At 33.2% G+C, this 12,928-nt stretch overlaps 2 protein-coding genes across 2 annotated transcripts; both read right to left on the bottom strand.

Annotated features, from left to right (window-relative positions):
* Positions 1 to 467: 467 nt before the first annotated feature.
* Positions 468 to 956, bottom strand: LOC137657289 (uncharacterized). Its single transcript, XM_068391625.1, has one exon. The coding sequence runs from the start codon at positions 954 to 956 to the stop codon at positions 468 to 470; it is 489 nt and encodes a 162-aa protein (XP_068247726.1).
* A 260-nt stretch (positions 957 to 1,216) lies between these two features.
* On the bottom strand, positions 1,217 to 1,636 carry LOC137657288 (uncharacterized). Its single transcript, XM_068391624.1, has one exon. The coding sequence runs from the start codon at positions 1,634 to 1,636 to the stop codon at positions 1,217 to 1,219; it is 420 nt and encodes a 139-aa protein (XP_068247725.1).
* Between the last annotated feature and the right edge of the window lie 11,292 nt (positions 1,637 to 12,928).

Here is a 12,928-nt window from a genome sequence, read left to right as displayed (position 1 = left end):
AGAACAAGAAAGGTCATTGCCTCATCCGTACTTTTAACTACTGAATCCTGGATGAACCATATTTGCAAAAACTTTCGTCAATATCAGCCACTTCATACACCGTCGAGGAAATCTCATCAACATGATTTTGAAACCTAGTTACACTAAGTGCACTTCTCTTCCCTCATGGGTGTTGACACCCTTTGATTTTACTTTTCCTTCCACAAAACCTATTCAGCTCATCTTAGATCTTCCTCTTCTTCCTCAATTCTCGAATCCTCTTATTCGTCTTCTAAAACCTTCCTCTTCTTCCACTTTTCTCGAATCTTCTTCTTCCTCTCTTCTCGAATATTCCCTTTCTCCCTCTTTTCTCGAATCTTCCTCTCTTCTTGAATCTTCTTTTTCTTCTTCTTCCTGTCTTCTTCTTCTTCCTGTCTTCTCGACTCTTCCTCTTTTTCCTCTCTTCTCTAATCTTCTTTTTCTTCCTATTATCGTATCCTCTTCTTATTCTTCTTCTCGAATCTTCCTCTTCTTCCTCTCTTCTCAAATCTACCTCTTCTTCCTCTTTTCTCAAATCTACCTCTTCTTCCTCTTTTCTCGAATCTTCCTCTTCTTCCTCTCTTCTTGAATCTTCTTCTTCCTTTCTTTCCGAATCTTCCTCTTTTTTGAATCTTGCTCTTCTTCCTTTCATCTGGAATTTTCCTATCTTCAGTGTTGCTCTTCTTCATCTCTTCTTGAATATTGCTCTTCTTCCTCTCGAATCTTCCTATTATTCCTCTCTTCTTGGTCTTCTTCTTTCTCTCTTCTTTAATCTTATTGTTCTTCCTCTCTTCTGAAATCTTCCTCTTCATCCTTTCTTCTTGAATCTTCATTTTCTTCCACTCTTCTTGAATCTTCCTCTTCATCTTCTTTTTATTCCCCTTCTTGAATCTATCAGTTCTTCCTCTCTTCTCAAAACTTTCTCTTCTTACTCTCATCTTGAATTTTCCTCTTCCTCCCCTCTTCTTGAATCTTCCTTTTCGTCCTCTTTTCTTGAGTTCTGCTCATCTTGAATCTTCCTATTCTGGAATCTTTCTCTTCTTCATCTCCTTGGGAAACTTCCTGTTCTTCTTCTCTTTTTGTATCATCCTCTTATTCCTCTCTTATTGAATCTGGCTTTTCATCCTCTTCTTAAATCTTCCTCTTCTTCATTTCTTTTTGAATTTGACTCTTCTTCCTCTCTTCTTGAATCTTGCTCTTATACATCTGTTCTTGAATCTTCCTTATATCTCTCTTCTTGTGTCTTCCTCTTTTCTCGAATCTTCCTCTTTTTCCTCTTTTCTCGGATCTTCCTCTCTTTTTGAATCTTCCTCTTTTTTTCTCTTCTCGAATCTTTCTCTTCCTCTCTTCTTGAATTTCCCTTTTCTTCCGCTAATTTTGAATCTTTCTCTCTTCTTGAGTCTTCCTCGTCTTCTACTCTTCTTGAATCATCCTCTATTCTTGATTCTACTTCTTGAATCTTTTTTTTTCCTCTTCTTGAGTCTTCCTCTTTCATTATCACTTCTCGAATCTTCCTCTTCTTCCTCTGTTCTTGAATTTTCCTTTTTTCTTCTCTTCTTGATTCGTCCTCTCTTTGCTCGCTTTTTAATTCATCCTCTTCTTCCTTTTCTCGAATCATCCTCTTATTCCCTTTATCTTGAATCTTCCTCTTCTTCCATTTCTTGAATCCTCCTCTTATTCCCTTCTTCTTGAATCTTCCTCTGTTCTTGAATCATCCTCTTCTTCCTCTCATCTTGAATCATCCTCTTCATCCTCTCTTGATTAAATCTTCCTCTTCTTGAATCTTCATTTTCTTCCCCTGTTCTTGAACCATGGTCTTCTTCCTATCTTCTCGATTTTTCCTCCTATTCTTCTCTTCTTGAATCTTCCTCTTCTTTCTCTCTTCTTGATCGCCCTCTCCATCTTTTCTTCTTGATTCATCATCTTATTCCTTATTCTCGAATCATCCTCCATCCTCTTATTTCCCTCTTCATGAATCTTCCTTTGTTTTTGAGTCAATCCCTTCCTCTCTTCTTGAATCTTCCTTTTTTCCTCTGTTCTTGAATCATCCTCTTCCTCTCTTCTTCAATCTTCCTTTTATTCCTCTGTTCTTGAATTATCCTCTTCCTCTCTTCTTGAATCATCCTCTTTCTCTCTTCTTGAATCTTCCTCTTATTCCTCTCTTGAATATTTCTCTTCTTTCTCTCTTCCAGAATTTTCCTCTTCTTAAGTCCCCCCTTCCTCCTCCCTTCTTGAGTCCTTATTTTCTTCCCCTGTTCTCGAATCTGCGTCTTTTTCATCTCCTAGGTCTTCCTCTCTTCTTGAATATTCCTTTTTTCTCTCTCTCTCTCTCTTCTTGAATCTTGCTCTTCTGCCTCTCTTGTAGAACCTTTCTCTTCTTCCTCTCTTCTTGAATTTTCCATTTCTTCCTCTCTAATCAAATTTTTTCTTCCTCCTCTCTTCTCGAATCTTGCTCTTTTTTATCTTCTTAAATTTTCCTCTGTCTTTGTTTCTTGAAACTTTGTCTTTCCTAGTTTTCCTCTCTTCATGAATCATCTTCTTATTCCTATCTGCTTGAATCTTGCTCTTCTTCCTCTGTTCTTGAATATTCAAAGCAAGATTTAAGAAGAGAGGAATAAGAGGAAGATTCAAGAAGAGAGAAAGACTAGGAACATTCAAGAAAAGAGAAAGATAATTCAAGAGCAGAGGAAGAAATTTACCTACAGCTGATCCTCCTTACTTCTTTTAAACTACTTTGGCATTGAAATCACACAAAACAAATGTAAATTGAGTCTTATGGCTGTCATTTTTTTTCACAGATAGCTCAGATCTTCATAAAGAAATTTTATTTCTCCCTCTGTCTGGGATGTTGTTGGTGCATACGTTTGACTGATCTTCAATTTATACTTATTTAGTTTGATAATCAAATCCTGCAATCTTATCACTAGCGCTATAAAATTATTCTGTTACCCGCAATCCTTTTATTAATAAGAAAACCCATTTCTTTGATCTATTCATATGTGTACATTATATATATATATATATATATATATATATATATATATATATATATATATATATATATATATATATATATTGTGTGTGTGTGTTTCTGTGTGTACATCTCTTAACATTTATATACCTCTATTTCACAATATTTGTCGAAACGTTTTTCATTGAATATCTTGCATTCCGAAGAAAGTGAATGAAGACATACTCCCTTGTTGGTGAGATTGAAACTTACGCTGGTTACACCACTGAGGTTAAGTGGATAATTCATTCCAGTGTCACAGAGGTATATGTAAATGCATTACATCACCAGACTTCCTTATCTTAGGAGGTTATCTTGAGTGAATAGCTTGAGGGTAACAGTAAGAAAAAAAGAACTCCTTAGTTACACTATTCAGTGGGAAGGGTCAGGTAAAGGATCAAGCTCCATACATGAAAATGTTCTCTGCTTGAGCGGCACTTTAGCACGGACTAGTCACTAGGGAGGACTCGACAGAGGCACGTCGTCTCTGCTACGTGAGTCGCAGCACACCTTTAAATACTCATCCAGGATGCTAAGGCCCTGTTAATTGGCTTCTTTAATACTCCAGCCTTTGAACACGTTCATAATAAATTACCCTTTATTATTTTCCATTGCTCATTCTTCAAACGAACTCTTTTTCCTTATCCAATTTCTTCCATATGCTCTTTAATCTCATACCCGTTACTCTAATTTACCTTAACCAGGTCATCGTCTCTTGTAGGAGCAATTAGATGTTTTTTTTTTTTTTTTTCATAGGAATACACCTTTCCTTTTGTATGAACCTGCCCTGTTGCTTCCACTACCAATACTGAACACTATAATAGTAGTTTCTTATGAATTTAATAGGGCTTCTGCAGAAGATCACACAATTGTATTGATTAATTTATTTCAAATAATAATCCAAGTCTTGCCTTTTCTGTCATTCTTCATTGACCTCATATTTCACTGTAATTCTTTCCTTACTCTTGTCATTGTATGTGATATTTGCCTGTAATTTTTTTTATAAGTTATGCCAGCTATCACTTTTCACCCTCCTTGATTTTTTTTTTTTTTTTTGTGGACGAAACTGCTGGTTCATGATTCCGAGAAGTATATATATTTTTTTAATTTGTGTGGCTTACTTTACATTTTAACTATTCATACGAGGGTTGCAGTGGCTTCGTTGCCGTGACCCGAGGTTAATTTAGCCCAACCAGAACCTTATATTGACCGAAATTTGCATTATATATATCTATCAATATCAACCGTTTCGAAAAATTTGCGTTTTTGCCTCTCCTTGTTTTTATACCTATTCTCTTTTCCTAATTTTATTTTATTGAGTTTCATGGATTTCAAGTTGTGGTTGTTTTCTTTTCCATGCAAGTTCTTTTCCTCGACCTTCCGTATTACGCAGTGTATATTTTCACCCCATATCTTCCTTTCCTCATTATGAACTACGGGTTTCTTTATCATTTCGGTATCTATATTAATTTTTTTTATGAAATTATCTGATTAAATAAGAGTATATTAAACTTTCTTCCGTAGATACAATCTTTTCTATACATAGTTCCTTCCGCAGATATTACTTTATCTTCATCCAAGAAAAGGTCCCTCTTTTTAATATTTCCTCCATGGCTACAGAAAGTGATTATTAGGCTACACTTGAAATTGAAAGATTTCGTCATAATCTTAAATTTTCTGAGGTTCAAGGGGAAAAAGAAACTCTTTGGGTTACCTTACTTTGACATATAATATTAATGCTTGATGTATGTCTCCATATATAAACGTTTAAGATTGATCTGTAAAAAGAACATTACATAGATTGTTTGTTGAATTTAATACTTTATCTCACTCAATCCTTTTTTCTTATCTATTTTAGAGCTTTTAATCTGAGACCTATTTCATTTGAATTATCACAAGTTGTTCTTCTCATGTTTTTGGCACCACCGAAAGGATTGAAAAACCGATCTACAGTATTCATGCCCTTTAACTATTAAAGTCTATTCTACTGTTTGGTACTGTATATTTGCTTGTGTATTGTAAGCTTGTTTGTCATTGTGTGATTGTATCTGTTAGCATTGCCACTTTGATCGCCGTAGAAGAAATCATGGACCAGGAATCTCAATCATTCACATTCAAATTGAATAACACTCAATAATAATGATGTTGGTGATACGTGTGGTAATAAAAACATATCTTGACAAATCCTGATGGCAGTGGATTGCAATAAATGCATTAATGTCAGTGTAAAATGTAAAATCACTAACTGGGAGAAAGTATTTGTAGAATGATAGGAGATGGATTTAGAGCAAATGCCTACGTTAAATTACATTGGCTGAAATGGAAATTCATACATCGTTTTTCTTCCTTGAAGTCTCCGCCGAAATATCCCCGAGGCTCCAAGAGAAGATTCTGCTGAATGAAGAAATGCAATCCACCATGTTTATGTGTTAGAGACTATTTGTCTGATGGTCCCTGCAATACCTTTTTACTGAACTTTATTTTTCATAGCGACCTTCAAGGAATAATACACACAATTAGTTTGTATAAACAAAGATAAATAACTGTATTTTACACATTGTATACGCAATTTGTTATAGTGTTGTGTATTTTCCATTGTATTTATATATATCTCAATACAATGTTTTTTTAATCTCCGCATTTAATAAGGTGCCATCGTATTATTTAGGTCTAGTGAATATCATTCTTGTTGATTCTGCCACATTATGTATTGGTATTAAAAAATCTCTAATTACAATTTTCGTCAAATTTGATTTACAATACAACTGTATATTTTGATTGGTTTTGTTCATTATATGTATTGCTGATTGGTGCACTGAGTTGTTGATTACTCCTTGAAATTCATTGCTGGTTGCAGTCTCCTTCCTTTGATATCGTCTTACTGCATGGAATTAATTTAACGCGTCTCTATTCAAGTCTGTATTCGTTAATATTGCATTCTCTGCATCGCTGCAGATGCAGATGCGTGCAGAGAGAGAGAGAGAGAGAGAGAGAGAGAGAGAGAGAGAGAGAGAGAGAGAGAGAGAGAGAGAGCATAATGGTTTATGAATAAAGAGACATGCAAGGTAATTTGAGTTGTAATTACACTCTGATACACGAATGTGAAATTCTTGCTGATGAAAAGGCCTTAACTTAATTTTACACGAATGGATTTTATAACTTACACACACGCACACAGATTTCAACAAGGAGACTCCATCTCTCCTAAATTATTCATAGCATGCCTAAAAGAATTTTTTTTTTTTTTTTTTAAATTTAGATTGCGAAAATGTAGGAATTAACATTAATGGGGAATACCTTAGCATCTTAAGATTTGCAGGTAACATAGTTCTGTGTAGTGAAATAGAGTAGCAACTGCAAAAGATAATAGATAATTTGAATAGAGCAAGCAGAAATTTATGACTGAAAATGACTATTTGTAAAGCTAAGAAATGAAAATGCTGAGAGACAACATATAAGGGTGATGGACGAACCTCTAAAGATTGTTAATGAATATATGTAGTTAGGACAAACAGTAAGTATTTTTCCAGTACATGAGACCGAAATTAAAAGTATAAGCATGGAATGGAAAGCTTTTGCTAAGCAAAATGAGATTATGAAAAGTAAAATGCCACTTTCTCTAAAAATAAAAGTATTTAATCATATGGACCTACCAGCGTTAACTTATGCATCAAAAGCTTGGAACCGTATTAAAGCTTTAGAACATAAGCTAGTTACAACTTAAAGAGCTGTGGAAAGAATACTGATAGAATTTAATTTTAAGAGAAAGAAAAAGAACAACATGGATACGAGAGCAAACTAAAGTAGAGGATATTCTAATATGTAAGAAAAAGAAATGGACGTAGTCAGAACATATAATGAGAGTGACAGATAATAAATGGACATTAAGAATAGCAGAATTGGTACTTAAAGGTTGCAAAAGAAGCAGGGTAAGGAAGAGAAGACGATGGATTGACAAATTAAGAAAGTTTGCGAGTGTGTATGGGCATAGTATATATTGGCATAGAAAGACCATAAACAGACGCACGTAGGACATGTCTTAGTCTTTTATTCTGAAGTGGACTAGAAATAGCTGATGATGATGATGATATATATATATATATATATATATATATATATATATATATATATATATATATATATATATGTGTATATATATATATATATATATAGAGAGAGAGAGAGAGAGAGAGAGAGAGAGAGAGAGAGAGAGAGAGAGAGAGAGAGAGAGAGAGAATTTACAGTATATATATTTTAATTGTTATGAAGAATTTTTTACAATACAAAAGAAGGCAATTCTACGGCACAAGTGTTCCCTCCTGCTGCAATTGTGTTCTGAATGGCCTTCCAGGCCTCAGTACCGGGCTGTATAGCCTAAATTCCTAAATGGTATCTAATCAAGCTGATTTTTTACGCATGAAGTGCGCTCTGACAGTTATTCGAAAATCTTGAATATTGATGAAAACAGTAACTCTTTATCGTGATTTAGCTTCTATCTAACCAAAGGAACCAAATAGAGGTCTTTCTTGTCTTCCAACATGGCAAATACCGGGACCACTCCTTCAATTCTTTTGGTAACTAAGTAGAGAGAACTGTTGATCTGTCACGTAACAGATTAAGGGAAAGCAAACAGTCCTTCCAGTCTTGATCTCCTCTGCGATGTGAATCTGGATAAAATCTTTTCAACGTTAGTGTCACTTTTATTCTTATGATCGGTTTCATTTCATTCTGATAGAAATTATTCTTCCAGTTGATTGTCTGTGACCTGGTGCTGAAGCATTCATTAGGAGTCAAATGCATTCGGTGTAAGAACAGGTACAAAGTACTTAACTGGTATCATAATTTGCACAGCTCTTGGTGAGATGAGGGACGACCAATTTTAGGATTATCTTCCATGCAAAAGATACTTTGAAGTTTATAATGGAAGTAGATTAAACTATATAACTGAATTTTAAAGGATTTGCACAAATTGCGTATCTTACTAAAGATTAGGCGCTTTATCGTATACGGATCGAATCTTTGTGTGTGTATATATATATATATATATATATATATATATATATATATATATATATATGGTATTGTTTCAATATGTCAAGTATTGTTCATTTATTTTTAGCATATATATATATATATATATATATATATATATATATATATATATATATATATATATATATATATATATATATATATTGTCGGTGTTAACATCTTTTTTCATTCTAGTTCAACTGGGTAAACGTAAACCTATTAATAAATTTTCTTGTTTAGCGGTGTATTTTATCATTTGGAGCTCACGTTAACTTTATTTAAAGAAGAAGTAACGGTATATTTTATTTTTCCTTTTAGGTATGTTGGTGAGATTTCGTCGGCCAATACAACCATCATTGCGTGAGTGCTCTTAGAATTAGAAGGTAAAGTAAAAGATAAACGATTCTGGATGTGGATCATCATCCCTCGCCCTCCTGGGAAATCAGAAGCTGCAAAATTTGTTGTTGTGATATAGGGTGATTTAAGGGTCGTTTTGTGGCTGTTGTATTGGAGTACGTTTTTCAGGGTATCTCACGTTGCTGTCTTTTGTTCAGCTGAAGTGTCAATTGTTATATGTTCGTTGTTAGTCATATTTAGACTAGAACTTATAGTTTTAAGGAATGTATTAGATATTTTCGTTCCTTATATTCTCATTCACAGTTGTTTTATTTCTTTCATCGGAATAGACCTTTAGCGTTTTGGGAAAGACAGACATTTTTTTCATGAGTAGGGTCAGCATTTACTCAGTTTTCAGAATGCGGTGACAGTGACTTGGTAACAAGCAATTAGTTACCGCCATAGTAAATGCGCTTGCCATCGCTGCTGTTGATGCCCTGAATAAGGTGTTTCTAAGTGATTTTAGTAAATTAAGACCTGACACATCTCTTCAGGATTTTTGCGTGTATAAATATAGTTTTTTTTTCCTCTTTAGTCTTTAAAATCATACAAAAAGGATAGAATAGTAATGAACGTTCATTAGTATTCAGAAGGATTGACCATTTTACCGTAAAAACAAAAAATCAATCATTACATGTTATCATAGAACTCACACCCTTTTGGAGGCTATCCTGCTGTATGTGTAAATGTGATAAAATGTATTTTGTTCGCAGATGTATTATCATTTCATTGCCGATCTTCAAATGCTTGTATAGAAGTAAATAGGTCATTGATATTTTGGTGCTGCGCTGTTTTATTGTTAGTGTTCCCGTAAGTGTGATTGAAAAGGGACTGACAAAGGTATTATCTAAAGTGTGAAAGATATCCTAAGTGATGCGAAGAATACTGAATTCTCGTAAATTTATTTCTGCCAGATTTGTTATGCAGAGCGATGACCTTGAAGAAAGTAGCGAGTTTTGTCTGCAACGTTTCGAATTGAGCAGAAGTTTTACCAGGTTTTAATGTATTATAACGTCACCTTTGCCTCTCTGAATGAATATTTGACATTTGTAAGAATTTATTTAGTTTCAAACTGGTGTATTTTTTTCTTGTGACATCCGATGAACTTCTTTATAACATAAAGGATTGTGAAAGGTAATCAAGAATAAACAAAGTAATAATTTGATTATTTTGCATCAGTCTAGTTGTTGATAGATGATACTTTGAAATTAAAATTTTTCACTTTAACACAGTTATCCCACTTAGGGGCAGCCAACGCGAGAGCCCGTGGCTTGCATAATTTCAGTAAAGTCGATCTAAAACGAACGAACCAACTAAATCGATACTTTCACTTCAGTGATTTTCACTGCTTATATTTAGGTTTTTATGTTTGACATATTCGCACAAAACCAGGTTAGCAATGGTTTAAGCGTAGGTTAAATTGTTAAATGTGGAGCGTTATTAGATAATAAGCTTCTTGAACAACATATCGCAGATGTAAATAAACTTCACTGAAATAAACTCTATAATAAGTTTTTTTTCTGACCTTAAGAAAACTATGACGATTCACACCAATGTCAGCCTTGCTTTAAGGCTTCTAACACATTCCATACCAAGATAAACAAGACTAAATGAACTAGCGTCACTTTACGATCTTTTCCGGCCTCGCCTTTCAGTAAGCTATGAACATGTTTTGATTTTTTTTTTTTATTAATGAGTGATTTACAAATGATGACTTGAATAAAAGAAAACAGGAACTTGTAGCGTGTAAACATTTTGACAGAATAAAAAAAAAAGAGTTAACTGTCGATTAAACTTTTAAGTATTTTTGGCCAAGTCAGACCCGATTCCATATGCGTACACTTTTTGTTTATATATCAATAGCTTACATTATTCTTTGATTTAGTTTTAAGTTTACATCTGGTATGGAATGACCTTAGATCTTATGAATACTGATTATATATATATATATATATATATATATATATATATATATATATATATATATATATATATATATATATATATATATATATATATATATATATATATATATATTATATATGTGTGTGTGTGTGTGTGTGTGCGTGTGCGTGCGTGTGTATATAAATTATATATATATATATATATATATATATATATATATATATATATATATATTGTTTAGAGCCAAAAGTGTAAATATAGAGAGAGAGAGAGAGAGAGAGAGAGAGAGAGAGAGAGAGAGAGAGAGAGAGAGAGAGAGAGAGAATATTGCGTGCATACATACTGACACAATGTAATAAAGATGAGAATCATATAGAGTATTAATTGAAGAACCAGAATGCATGAGGGAGTAAATATGTCTTCGTGGATTTGCTTTTTGCTAATAACCCTGGTATCGTAATGACAAGTATCATGCCGCAAGAGTTATTAAATTGATACCAACAAACGAAGTGATCAAGAAGCTGATCATAGAATTGATACAAATTGCTGAATTGGGGGAATTCTGAGAGTAGAGGCAGGTTAGCGATTGGAACACGTGTGTTTGTGTGTGGAGGAGCCGCAGGGGAAAGCAGTACTTGCTGCCGGTACATGTGGTACAAAACTTAAAGGAGATATTCTTCCACCTATGCTTTACGTCTGCTTTCACTTTCACCTTCATCGCGTGTATAAGGAATAACGTAATCTCTCTCTCTCTCTCTCTCTCTCTCTCTCTCTCTCTCTCTCTCTCTCTCTCTCTCTCAGGTTGTAAGTATTTCAGTTATAAGTAATGCAGATAGGATATTCCTGTAAGAGGCTTTTAAGCCCTGTACTTATAAGCTTCATAAATTGGGTCTTTTCAAACCGGCTGTTCTTGAGAAAAAGGCTTTGTTGTACTTTATAGAGATTGTCAATAATGAAATTTAACATTCTTACCCTCTTATTCCTATAATCAAGAGTGAATTTAAGTAATGTTTGGCATGATTATAATTGATAACTGTGTTACAGTATATATTACTGTTGTAAAGCTAGAACAATACTTTCCATGCAATTATGTAACGAGTTTCGCTTGACTGCAGTAATAGTGGACTGTGGAGAAACGTTGTAAAACTCTATGGTACGATAGAACCATATTTAGGTTAGTTTCGTTTTCTGGAGACCATTAAAGATTAACTAAAAAAAGTCTGTATAGTTTTAATGGCAAGCAAAAAGAATACACACACACACACACACACACACATATATATATATATGTATATATATATATATATATATATATATATATATATATATATATATATATATATATATATATTAGGGATGAGGAACCTTTTTTTTATTAAGGTCATCTTACTTTTCCTCAATGCTCATTAATACCGTATTAAATTCTTTGGGTTATTTTATCCTCCAAGTGATTTGTTAGTAATCTATTGGAAGAGTGACAGGTTTATAAAAATTAAAGCAATACATTTTCAAATATTCTAATTAAATACTATTTTTATATAAGTATTCAGTAAATGAATTGTATTGAAAACCAATGTTTCAGATCATTTCCTTTAAGTTTGTAAGTAGTTTTCGCACTAATAAGCAAATGAATAATATTGAAAGCATGGTATTTTCAAATTTCTTTAGTTAAGCAAGTAGTTTCTTTATATTGAAGTGATGAGTAAAGTAATATTAATTTTATAGAAAAGATAAACTTCACGAATGTAACATTGTAAAATATATGATGCAGACAACTAGGTACTTCTTATACAATCACATCTCATATAATGCAACATCTCTGTAAAAAAGATTCTATCGGTTAAAACACAATGTTAGTTGGTCTCCTTGAAAAAGTCAATTATTTGCTTTCTTGAGATGTTCAATATATCTAGTTTTAGTCATCATAGCTGGAGCACCATCAGTGCATACACTCGTCATGTAAGAAAGTGAAATTTAGTCTTTCTTTGTGACATTGCTCTTTGAAGTTGTTAGATGCTTGTTCCCCGTGTCCGTCCAGCGGTTCTTTATACAATTAAAAATCATCAAAGCACGAATAAGATAATATTCATACGGAAAATCTCCGGAATCTGTTGATTCATCCAAAACTAACAAAGATCAGAGTGAGGAGATGGGCAAAACACTCACTTACTTATTGCAACTAGCAATTTTCCTTGTTAGCTCCAAGAGCTGATGCTGATAACAAGGAAAAGCTGCTAATTGTAATAAGTTAAGATTAATTTACTTCAAAGAAAAATGTCTTCCATTCTCTTGGAAGAACATCACTGACAACAGAAAACTTTCCTATTGTCTGCATGTGTACAAACAAACGATATTCAAAGTCAAAGCAATATTATACTGCACATACATATATCAAAGGCCGTAGAAGGTCGCAATCGATGGTCCAGAAGGCCGCAGGTTCCTCATCCCTGATATACTGTGTGTGTATATATATATATATATATATATATATATATATATATATATATATATATATACTGTATATATATATATATATATATATATATATATATATATATATATATTTAT

Source organism: Palaemon carinicauda, chromosome 18 (genome assembly GCF_036898095.1).
Source record: "Palaemon carinicauda isolate YSFRI2023 chromosome 18, ASM3689809v2, whole genome shotgun sequence".
NCBI lineage: Eukaryota > Metazoa > Arthropoda > Malacostraca > Decapoda > Palaemonidae > Palaemon > Palaemon carinicauda.
The sequence above is the reverse complement of the archived record's forward strand: the minus strand, read 5'-3'. Positions and strand labels throughout refer to the sequence as shown.

What these genes read in the sequence shown, in the direction of transcription:
- LOC137657289 (XM_068391625.1), bottom strand. Translation starts at nt 956, where the DNA reads ATGAGAGTAAGAAGAGAAAGTTTTGAGAAGAGAGGAAGAACTGATAGA.
- LOC137657288 (XM_068391624.1), bottom strand. Translation starts at nt 1,636, where the DNA reads ATGATTCGAGAAAAGGAAGAAGAGGATGAATTAAAAAGCGAGCAAAGA.